The 10558-nt window shown below is 65.1% G+C and overlaps 2 protein-coding genes across 2 annotated transcripts in view; both read left to right on the forward strand.

The window, feature by feature from the left end:
• The window catches only part of EMIHUDRAFT_465096 (hypothetical protein), a gene marked incomplete at both ends in the record, with an annotated part of 6407 nt that extends 5616 nt beyond the window's left edge, over positions 1-791 (forward strand). The window contains one exon of the mRNA XM_005763436.1: positions 81-791. Within this exon, the coding sequence (XP_005763493.1) occupies positions 81-791 (711 nt within the window). The remainder of the gene's footprint in view (positions 1-80) is intronic.
• Positions 792-1739: 948 nt separating this feature from the next.
• On the forward strand, positions 1740-8934 carry EMIHUDRAFT_465097 (hypothetical protein). The gene is made up of 23 exons (XM_005763437.1): positions 1740-2491; positions 2568-2715; positions 2786-3139; positions 3210-3320; positions 3397-3507; positions 3759-3936; positions 3996-4144; positions 4465-4767; positions 4853-4999; positions 5189-5271; positions 5455-5579; positions 5721-6040; positions 6226-6345; positions 6411-6512; positions 6645-6694; positions 6765-6979; positions 7048-7208; positions 7253-7324; positions 7390-7535; positions 7611-7677; positions 7751-8050; positions 8120-8503; positions 8535-8934. Exons 1-23 carry the CDS (start codon positions 1758-1760, stop codon positions 8694-8696), a joined length of 4542 nt encoding a protein of 1513 aa, XP_005763494.1. The 5' UTR covers positions 1740-1757; the 3' UTR covers positions 8697-8934.
• Positions 8935-10558: the final 1624 nt, after the last annotated feature.

A 10558-nucleotide genomic window follows, 5' to 3' on the forward strand; every position in this document is an offset into this window, starting at 1 on the left:
ACGGAACGCTGTCGGCAGGAGCGGCACTCACCTCTGAGTTCAGCCTCGAGTCTGCCGTGCGGGATCTGTGGCGTGTGCAGGGGCACTCGACTGAGACGGTCACGGTGGACGGCTTCAAGGTGGAGCGGCCGGACTACTCTGTCGTGCAGCTGCGTGTCGGGGCGAGCCTGCCAGACGGCGCTTTCGACACCTTCGTCGGGGCCCTCGGCCGGCTGCCGAGTGACCACCCGCTCCGGCCAGCGGCCAAATACCTTGGCCGCACCGCGACTCAGAAGAGGAAGGCGGCGACCATCGAGGAGGGCGATCGGTACGTCAACCTCGTTGGGGGAGCCAAGGGTTCTGCCAGACTCCGCGCTGCCAGCGAGTGGTTGGCGGGACTGGGGCTCACCCAGTACGCCGCCGTCGTCAAAGGCCCGCTCATCCGGGCGACAGACGGCGGGCGCCTCACCGATACTCCGCTAGAGACTGGCTCGTCATATAGCCATTCTACGAAAGCGCTCAAGCTCGCGTACGAGCTCCTCCGCGAGCGCGACGAGGAGGACCTCGAGCTTGCGATTGAGGAGGACGAGGCGGGCAACCCAATTGTCAAGTTTGCCCACCATTCGAACCGACGGTTCTCGGACAAGGTGGCGCGGGACACGAGCGATGTCACGGGCGCTACCATCACAGACATCGACTGCATCTTCGGCTGGAACGAGCAGGAGCGAGAGAGGTCGATGCAGCAGCACTACGCCGGCCTCGATCTCGCCTCGCGCATCGAGCGGCTCGCGCGAGTGACTATGATGGTGTAGTGGCTGAGGGGCTGTGGGGCAGGGCTCGAGATCATGTTCTACGATGGATGGCGATGGGGGTTGGTCCTGCAACGGTGTCTCGTGCGGAGCAGTGGTGTGCTGTCGCGCGAGGGTTGCAGGCGTGAGGGTCGAGGGTACCTTTTCCCCCCTTTGCTATTAACAATGCTTTGGAATCTATGAACATGACCTCGAGTGGAGCCCCAGTCCTCGACAGGCTCATGACGATCGGCCGTCGATCCCGAAGGGTCGTCGGTTGAGCTAGGGAGCCTGGCGATGGACGCCACCGCGACCCCTCGTGGCATCTCTCTCGCCGTCGGCGAGCCGGGGGCTCGCAGACGGCCGACTTTCTATATAACCAGTAGGACAGCCGTGAGTGTGAATCGGATAAGGAGTTTGCGTCCGTCCACCGTCTTCGTGGACGTCTGTCCTCGTGACACCCACACCCCACACGGCCTGTTTTGCTTCCCCACCCACCCTCCCTATTGTGTGCGCTGTCGCGTTTTGGGGTTGGTCCTGCAACGGTGTCTAGGTAGAAAGGTGAAGAACAGCCAGGCTCGGACTGGACACCAACGCGGTATGGGTGGACGCTGGACAGATGATGACGACACGCACGAGCGACACACAGACACAAACAGGCTCACAAGACACACAGCCAGCTGGCTGCCACACACCCTGAGTCGGCGTACACATAACTCAGGGCCACATCCTCCCTGTCGCCCCCCCCAGCACTCCACGGTGCCAAGGGCACAAACAAGGGCACAACTCAAACAACAGACGACAGGAAGTGACATGTGAGGCTAGAGCAGCTTGCTCCACCTCTAGCAATCTCACCGGCCTGCGAGGCACGGACGAGAGGCGCTCAACAAAGGAAAAACCGCCCCCCCCGGGGGTGGGGGGGGGGTGGGGGGGGGGGTAGGGGGGGGGGGCGCATCGCGCCGTAGCGGGCCACAGCCCTCAGGCAGCCAAATGCCCGCACGTCCCAGGCTGGGCGCCCCGTCCCCCGGAGGCTCCCGTGCGACGACTCCGCCGCCGGCCGCCAATCCTGACGCCGGCGACACCATCTACGAGGCTGGCGGCGCGCTGCAGGGTTTGGATGCCGAGGCGCGCCGGCCGACTCCTCCGGGCCACCACCGCAGCACGAGCGACTGCATCGCCGGCGCGCTCGCCGTCTCGAGCAGCCCGCGCTACGACGGCGCACACGGCCACGGCGGCGCCTGCTCGGCGAGTGGCCGCGGCAGCGCGCTCGACGCGAGGCTCGCGTCGGAGCCCGACCTCGCCTCGGGGCGTTCGTCGGGCGCGGCGTCGCGCCCTTCGCTGCAGTCGCTTGTGGAGGGGGCGGAGGGCGGCGGGTCGCCCTGCGTGCGCGACGTCGAGCTGGCGCAGGCGCTCTCGACTCCGTCCGACCGGCTCGAGCCTCTCGCGGCGGCAGGAGGAGGGCACCGCTCGCGGCCTCACTCGGCGGTCCCCTCGACCTGGTCGAGCTCGACTCTCTCCGAGGGGGACGCCGGCTCTTGCTCCAACCCGTCTCCCTCGGACGCCAACACTGTCCGGCTGCGACCGCCTCAAGGCGAGGCCAGCCCGGGCGGAGACCGCGCCACAGGCCGCCTGGCCCAGCTGCGGCTCCCTCCTTCGGTGCACGACTCCACCGCCCCCGCGGCAGCCGCCCCCGCGGCAGCCGCCGCGCAGAGCTCGTCGCGCGGGTCCGCCGAGCAGAGGCGCGAGGCGAGTGAACTACTCGCTACGACAAGAGAGCCTCCCCTTCATGGACGCATGTAGGTCCGCCGAGGAGAGGCGCGAGGGGCCGCTGTGGCGGTCCGGCAGCGCGGATGGGCCGAGGATGGTGCCGGCCTCCTCCTCGACGGACGCGCTGCCACGAGGGAGCCTGGCGGGCAGTGGGAGCGGGGCGGTGCTCTGGGGCGAAAAGGCGGGCGGCGGGGGCGCGGCGTCGCCAGCGCCGTAGTTTGCATCAGTGACTCTGAGTCCTGGCTGAGTAGGCGGGCGGCGGGGGCGCAAAGTCAGAGCGTGAGCGCGCGCTGCTTGCGCAGATCAAGCAGCTGGAGGGCCAGCTGGCCAAGGAGAAGCACAAGAAGAAGGAGGCGGCCAAGGCGGTGGCGCCCTCCGAGACCCGCAAGCGCCTCGTCGTCTGCACACAATGGCTGCCGTACCAAGTCGAGCGCACCGCCAGCGGCGAGCTGCGCGTGCTACCTTCGCCCGCGCGGTACGTCGCGGGGTACGCGACCATCAAGCGGCTCGACGTGCAGTGGGTGGGCGTGCTGTACAACGTCACGCTCTCGGCCGAGGAGCAGCCGGTCGCGCGGCGGCTGCTCGAGCCGTTCTCGTGCTTCCCGGTCTGCCTCGACGAGGAGGAGCAGCTGCGCTTTGCATGTCTGTGTTCGCAGCCATACTTCTTTGTTCTAGGTCTTCATCGAGGAGGAGCAGCTTCACTTTGCGGAGGAGATTGCAGCGGAGGTGCTCTGGCCGCTCTTCCACTACATCCCGCTGTCGATGCTCGACGCCGACATCGACATGGTGCACAAGCGGCGGGAGGGCTCCACCGCGCTCGCTAGCTGAGTATTCATCAACCCGTTCCCGTCACCACACACAGGTGCACAAGCGGTGGGAGGGCTACACCGCGCTCAACACGCGCTTCCGCGACACCGTGCTCGAGCTGGCGCCCCTCCACACCGATTTGGCGCGGGTCCACGACTCCGACCTGGTGCTGCTGAGGAGTTGGTGATGAGCTCCCCGTTGACTGACGGCTAGGTCTGGGTCCACGACTACTACCTGATGTTGCTGCCGCAGATGCTGCGCGAGGCGCGGCCCGAGATGCGGATCGGCTAGTGACAGCGATCAGAACAGCAGCAGCTGGAGTCGCTTGTAGCAGCAGCAGCGGCGGCGGCGGCGGCGGCAGAAGTAGCAGCAGCAGTAGCAGCAGCAACGGTAATGACCAGAACGACACCATGGCAGGCGCGGCCAAAGATGCGGATCGGCTGGTTTCTGCACACGCCCTTCCCGTCGGCCGAGATCTACCACACGCTGCCGCACCGGAAGACGATCTTGCGCGGCGTGCTCGGCGCGAACCTCATCGGCTTCCAGATCTACGACTACGTCCGACACTTCATGACTGCGTGCGCGTCGGTCCTCGGTCGCCGCCCACCGCACCACCCACGGACCTGAACCCAAGCTGGGTTCGGTACTCTGGAGGTATGGGACTAGGGACGGACGTCAACGTCGAGAGCACGTACATTTTGGACGCGCAGCAGCGGACGGCGGTCACGGTGGACGCCTTCCCTGTGGGAATCGACTGCGCGCACTTCCAGTCGCTGCTCGCGACGCGCGAGCTCAAGGACAAGGTGAGACGTCTCCCCATGTCTCCCCATGTCTCCCCATATCTCCGCACACTTCTCCATCAAGCTCAAGGACAAGGTCAGACATCTCCCCATGTCTCTCCATATCTCCCCATATCTCCCCACACTTCTCCATCAAGCTCAAGGACACGGTCAGACACGCTCCCTCACACCGCTTCCCTCTCTCTCTCACACACCGCTTGCAAGGCTGTGCGGCTCCTGTCGTCTAGACGTGGAGTCGCGAGGGACTAGCCTGGCCCTCGCCGTTGCCCTCGCCCCACCACCCCCGTGTGTGGACAAGTGTACCTTGCCTCGCCGCACTTCAGGTCATCGAGCTGCAGCGCCGCTTCGACGGGAAGAAGATCGTGCTGGGCATCGACCGCATGGACTACATCAAGGGCATCCCGCACAAGCTACTCGCCATCGACAAGTTCCTCTCCGCCCACCCGACCTGGGCAGGCAAGATCCAGCTGGTGCAGATCGCGACGCCGATTATGCGGGGCGACACGGCGCGCTACGTCAAGCTGCGGAACAAGGTGCACAAGCTGGTCGGCCAGATCAACGGCCGCTTCTCGACGCTAGCCCACGCGCCGATCCACTACCTCGACCAGCCCATCTCGCCTTGCGACGTCGCCGCGCTCTGCTTCCTGGCTGGGACGTGTCGAGCGCCACTGCCACGCACCAGACTCGTCTTCACGCCGCAGCTGTCCATAGGCGGACGTGATGATGATCACGTCGCTGCGCGAGGGGATGAACGCGAACGCCTTCGAGTACGTGGCTTGCCAGCAGCGCAACCGCGGAGTGCTCATCCTCTCCGAGTTTGCCGGATCCGCGCAGACGCTCGGCTCGGGCGCCATCCTCGTCACAACCCAACCACGGTCCACTCTCAAGGAATGGAGGACACGAGCACGGGGTAACAATCCTAGGCGCCATCCTCGTCAACCCCTTCAACACCGACGCGATGGCGCTCGCATTGTACGAGGCGTTGCTCATGCCGGCAGAGGACCGCGAGTGTGAACGGCGTCTCTTCACAGCCGCAGCTGTGAACAGGCGCTTCATATGCCGGAGGCGGACCGCGAGGAGAGGCACCACAACATGAACGAGTACGTGCAGCGCTTCACGCTGCAGTACTGGTCCGACGACTTCTCGACCTAATTATTAATTAAGTAGTCACTAATTACTAATAATTAATAATTAGGTCCGACGACTTCTCGACCGAATTATTAATTAAGTAATTACTCTAATTACTAATAATTAATACTTCGGTCCGACGACTTCTCGACCGAATTATTAATTAAGTAATTACTCTAATTTAGGTCCGACGACTTCTCGACCGAGCTGATGACGCAGGAGGACGCCGACCACGAGCTGCTCTCGCTCGAGCTGCCCGAGCCGCTGCCGCGGAGCGAGCTGCTCGACTCGTTTGCAAAGTCAATTATTAGTTACTAATCATCAATTAATTAATTAACAGGAGCGAGCTGCTCGACTCGTTTGCAAAGTCGAGCCGCCGCCTCATCCTGCTCGGCCTCCTCGGCGCGCGCCTCAACCACTCGGACCCCCCCCCCCCCCCACCCCCACCAAGGAGATGCCAGCGAGAGGGGTTGCGGACGGGCTGGTGGCTCACTAGGCACGCTCATCAACTACTCGGACTTCAAGGAGATGCACCCGCTCAGCGACAAGCTCTGGGGCGACCTCCTCACCCTCGCCTCCGATCCGGGCAACTGCGTGGTCGTCATCACCGGCCGGGAGCGAGGGCTCGTCTCACAGTGGCTCGGAGACCTGCCGGTGTGGGTGGTGGCCGAGAACGGCGTCTTTGTGCGGCTGGGCGGGCCGTCGACGGAGTGGGCCTGCCCGCTTGAGCCGGTCGAGCCAAACAACGACTGGAAGGCGTGCATCACGCCGGTGCCAACACGGTCACTTGACTCGGCCATTCGTCCGTGACAGAGTCGGTGAATGAGCAGGCGTCTATCAAGCCGGTGCTCAAGTACTTTGAGGAGCGCACGCCCGGCTCCATCACCGAGTTCTAAGCCTAACCCTAACCCTAACCCTAACCCTAACCCTAACCCTAACCCTAACCCCAACCCTAGGAGCGCACGCCCGGCTCCATCACCGAGTCGCAAGAGCACACGCTGACCTGGCACTACCGAGACTCGGATGAGGACTTTGGCGAGATCCAGGCCTCCGACTTGCAGCTCCACCTCAAAGAGGTGCTCGGCAGCCAGCTGTTGCCTCGGCCACATCTCGGGATTACTCTCGGCTGTGTCTCGGCAAGGTGCTCGGCAACCAGCCCGTCGAGGTCTTCCTCGACTCGAAGATGGTGCAGCTGCGCCCGTACGGCGTCTCGAAGGGCGCGGCGCTCGAGGCGGTGCTGGAGGCGTGCGCACGCTCGGCCCGCGAGTCGTCGCCCAATGAATCGCCCAATGAGTGTCCCAAGATGAGCCGCCCACGCAGTGCTGCAGACGCAGCCCCTCTCTGTTGACTCTCCGTTGCCTCTCCGTTGCCTCAGGCGTGCACGCTCGGCCCGCGCGACCTCGCGTCCGTCCCGTCGACGCGGAGGAGCAGCTCCCCTCCCCTACCCCCACGGTACCCGGACCCATCCCCTACCCCCACGGTACCCGAAACCTAGGGAGCGGACGGATGACACCACGGCGCGGCTGGAGCGCGAGTCAAACACCTCTTCGCTGCACGAGCTGTCGGAGGACCTCGCCACGGCCGCCGCCGCCGCCGAGGCGCCGCTGACGCAGGAGGCGCTCGCCGCCGCCGCGGGCGCCGCCGAGCGCCTCCCCCTGGACTTCGTGCTCTGCCTCGGCGCGCACTCGATGCGAGACGAGGACTTGTTCGGCGAGTTGCTTCCCGAGGAGGGGGGGGGCTTGCGAGCAGCGTCTCTTCACACCTCCAGCTGTGAACAGGCGGCCTGCTGCCCAAGGAGGGGGAGGACCGCGAGGAGTACATGGAGCACCTCCCCGCGGACGCCAAGCACGTGTGGACTTGCCGGGTGGGGAGGCAGCCAAGCCAAGCCCGCCACTACGTCGACGACGAGCGGGAGGCGGCGGCGCTGCTCGCGCAGCTGGTCATCAGCCATTAGTGAGTCATCCGCGAGTAATGAGTCATCAGGCGGCGGCGCTGCTCGCGCAGCTGGGCGCGGCCACCCGCATCGGGCAGGAGAAGGAGCGCGAGCAGGCGGCCGTGCAGCTGCAGCTGGACGAGGCCATCCGTTTCACTAGCAGCTAATGGGTTTGGTGAATGAGCAGGCGGCCGTGCAGCTGCAGCTGGACGAGGCGGCCGCCGCGTCCATCGACGGCGACGCGGTGGGGGAGCGCGCGGCGGCGGCGGCGGACGAGCAGAGCCTTCGCAGCGCGCTCGAGTGCATGGACGAGATCGAGGAGCAAATCTCCGGGTTCCAGTTCTCGCCCCTCTCTCCCCTCGGCTATGGCGAGTGTGCTCAGCAGTTGTGGACTGCGCCACGCCTCAGGTTCCAGCTCGCCTTCTTCCTCGACTACGACGGCACCCTCACCCCCATCGTCGAGAACCCGTCCGAGGCGAAGCTGCACGAGGAGCCCTTCCCGCCGGCCAGAAACAAGAAACATCGGCGGGGCCGCTTTTCTTTTTTAGGCGAAGCTGTCCGAGGAGGCGCGGTCGGTGGTGCGCGCGCTCTCGTACCGTTTCCCGACCGCGATCGTCTCGGGCCGCGCGCGGGCGACCGCGCAGGGCCTGATGCAGCTAGACGGGCTCTACTACGCCGGCTCGCACGGCTTCGACATCCTCGGCCCGGACGGCTCGAACTACAAGATGGCGGAGTCCTTCCGGCCGTCGCTCGAGGAGGCCAAGGTGAAGCTGGAGGAGCAGCTCGCGCACATCGCGGGCGCGCTCGTGGAGGACAACAACTTCTCCGTCTCGGCGCACTACCGCATGGTGGCGGCGGAGGAGCGCGCCGGCGGCGCCACCGCGGACGGCGCCTCTTCACACCTGGGCTGTGAACAGGTGGCGGAGGAGGAGCGCGAGGCAGTCAACGAGGCGGTCGAGCGGATCGTGGCGGAGATGCCGATGCTGCGGCGCACGTACGGCAAGATGGTGTACGAGCTCCGGCCGTCGGCAGAGTGGGACAAGGGCAAGGCCGTCGAGTGGCTGATCGAGAACTGGATCAAGCGCTCTTGCGAGCTGCCCGTCTTCCCAATCTACATCGGCGATGACGTGACCGACGAGGACGCCTTCCGGGTGATGGGCGGCCTCGGCGGCTTCGGCATCATCGTGTCCGACTTCCCTCGCCTCATCACCGACACCGCCGCGTCGTACGCGCTGCGCTCGCCGCTGGAGGCGCTGCACCTCCTCGACCACTGCGCCTTCTCTCGGAACCGTCTCGGAACCGTCTCGGAACCGTCTCGGAACCTTTCTTCAGGTGCTGCACTTCCTCGACCACTTCGCCTTCTCGTCGCCGAGCGCGCCGCCGAGCGAGCGGATCAGCGCGCTGGTGGCGGGCGGGTCGGCGGCCGAGAGCGAGAGCGAGGCGTCGCCGTTTGTGGAGAGGAGGACTCCGGCTGAGAGGTACTCGGAGAGGTAGAGAGGGCGGCGCAGTCCGCAGCGCAGAGAGAGCGTGCGCGTCTTGTTATACGACAGTACCGTGGTCACAGAGGTCCGTTTGAGATTGTGAGGAGTGAGCGTTTTGCTGTCCCGCCCGGCCTCCTGAGTCCTGTCTATTTGTGTGTTCCCGTCCGTCTCCCGACTCCCGTAGAGATTCGTGCTTTGCGAGTTGCGACGTTGTCACGCGTCGAAACGTGTAGAAACAAGGATGGACAGCGAGCGCGCCAGTCAGAGGCCAGACCCAGAGAGCGCCGGCCGGCGTGCGGCGTGGCATTTGCCTTTTGGTTTTGCGCTGGCCGCTGGCAGCGCCGCGCTGTGGCAAGTGGCATGCGAATGTGCGAGCTGTGGGGGCGGCAATAAGCAACTTCCAACTACCTACCGTGCGTGTCCTCTACCCTGGAGATGAAACCTTCAGTCTGTCGGTATTCGACACATGTGGCTTGCCGGGCACATGGTCGGGTACACGAAGCACCTATTCGCAGGCGTGCGCGGAGGTGAGGAGACGATGACCATCGGCCCCTGTGTCGCGAGGTGTATGGTTCTTGCACTTGTGCAAGATTGGGCGTCTTCTGCAGCAGTCCCTTTGATGGGAGGCCCCAGGGTGGGGGCCACCTCGAACCCCTGGCCAGGGATTCGAGCGGAGGGTGCCCCGGATTCATCTATCCGTTGGGCCCCGGCACCTATTTTAGAATTTAGACAAAACAACTCTCTCTCACAGCAGACAGGCTCGACACAGGTGCGAACTGGCGCGTGCTAGTACTATCACCGGCACACCACCGGAGCCGCCTAAGCGACTCCGTTAAGAACGGCAATGCACTTAGCTCCGTGCACAATGCCGCTGTCCCCGCACGCTAGCTCGTTCACCGTCTGCCACGCCACGGCGGTGTGGAGAACGACAGACAAGCGCTGCATCTGCAGCCCGTGCCAGTTCTTGGTGGTCCACGTGACCTCATCGAGGTGCTGAGCGTGCGAAAGTTTGTTACTCAGCTGGTCCGCCGCCTGCCGAAGAATTCTGCGGACGCCGTCCCCGAAGCCGCCGAACGTCTCGAAGTCGAGCAAACGCAGGTCGCAATTCTTCTCCCGCGCGAACCGGTACTCGCCCTTCTCGTAGCGGGCCGTCACAGGTGCCCCCGCCTCCGCCTCCCCCTCACTCTCCCCCTCCTCCTCTTCCGCCGCCGCCGCCTCCGCCTCTGCATCCTCCGCCTCCCTCCCCCCTCCCCCCCCCCCTCCCGGCCGCGGCCATGCAGCATGCCCTAACACTAAGTCGAGCAGCGCCCGCTCGGTGTTGCCGAAGGCGACAAAAGCCCCCTTCCAGCCGAGCCGATCGCCACCCTTGCACGCAAGCGAGCTCGTCAGTTTCAAGTCGCCAACGAGGCGCACATGCCCTTTGCCGATGTTCGCCGCCGCCACGTCAGGTTGTTTTGGGTTACTGTAACTGAGGTGTGCAGTCGGCTCCATCTCGATGAGCATGCCCCACGCCGAGCGAAGGGTCTTGACGAGTCGTTTGAGCAGGTATTTGTGTCGTGTCGCGTGCTTCGCACGCGGGTTGACCATTGCGGCATCGCCGAGTTCTTCGTGCGGCTTGCCGTTTGGCGCCTTCTTGCCCGCCTCCACCGCCTGGCAGGCAACATCGAGCGGGAGGCCGAGGCGGCGCTGAACTGTAATGCGCATCGCCCACGTCTCCATCTTCATATCATCCCGCATGGGGATCGCATTCAGGAAGGCGCCAGCCCCCTCCTGGCTGACTGCGACGAACCGAATCGCCTCGCGCCAGCACTTGTGGTTCTTGCACCTGCCAGTCTTGTAGCGGCCGCCCTGCCGGGATGCCTCGCTGACGAAGGC

The sequence above is a fragment of the Emiliania huxleyi genome (assembly GCF_000372725.1).
Source record: "Emiliania huxleyi CCMP1516 unplaced genomic scaffold EMIHUscaffold_63, whole genome shotgun sequence".
NCBI classification, from domain to species: Eukaryota; Haptophyta; order Isochrysidales; family Noelaerhabdaceae; genus Emiliania; species Emiliania huxleyi.

Coding starts and splice junctions, on each gene's coding strand:
- EMIHUDRAFT_465097 (XM_005763437.1), top strand. CDS start 1,758: ATGCCCGCACGTCCCAGGCTGGGCGCCCCGTCCCCCGGAGGCTCCCGT. Junction 5,272..5,454: donor CGCTTCACGCTGCAGTACTG/GTCCGACGACTT, acceptor ACTCTAATTTAG/GTCCGACGACTTCTCGACCG. Junction 6,980..7,047: donor GCGAGACGAGGACTTGTTCG/GCGAGTTGCTTC, acceptor AGCTGTGAACAG/GCGGCCTGCTGCCCAAGGAG.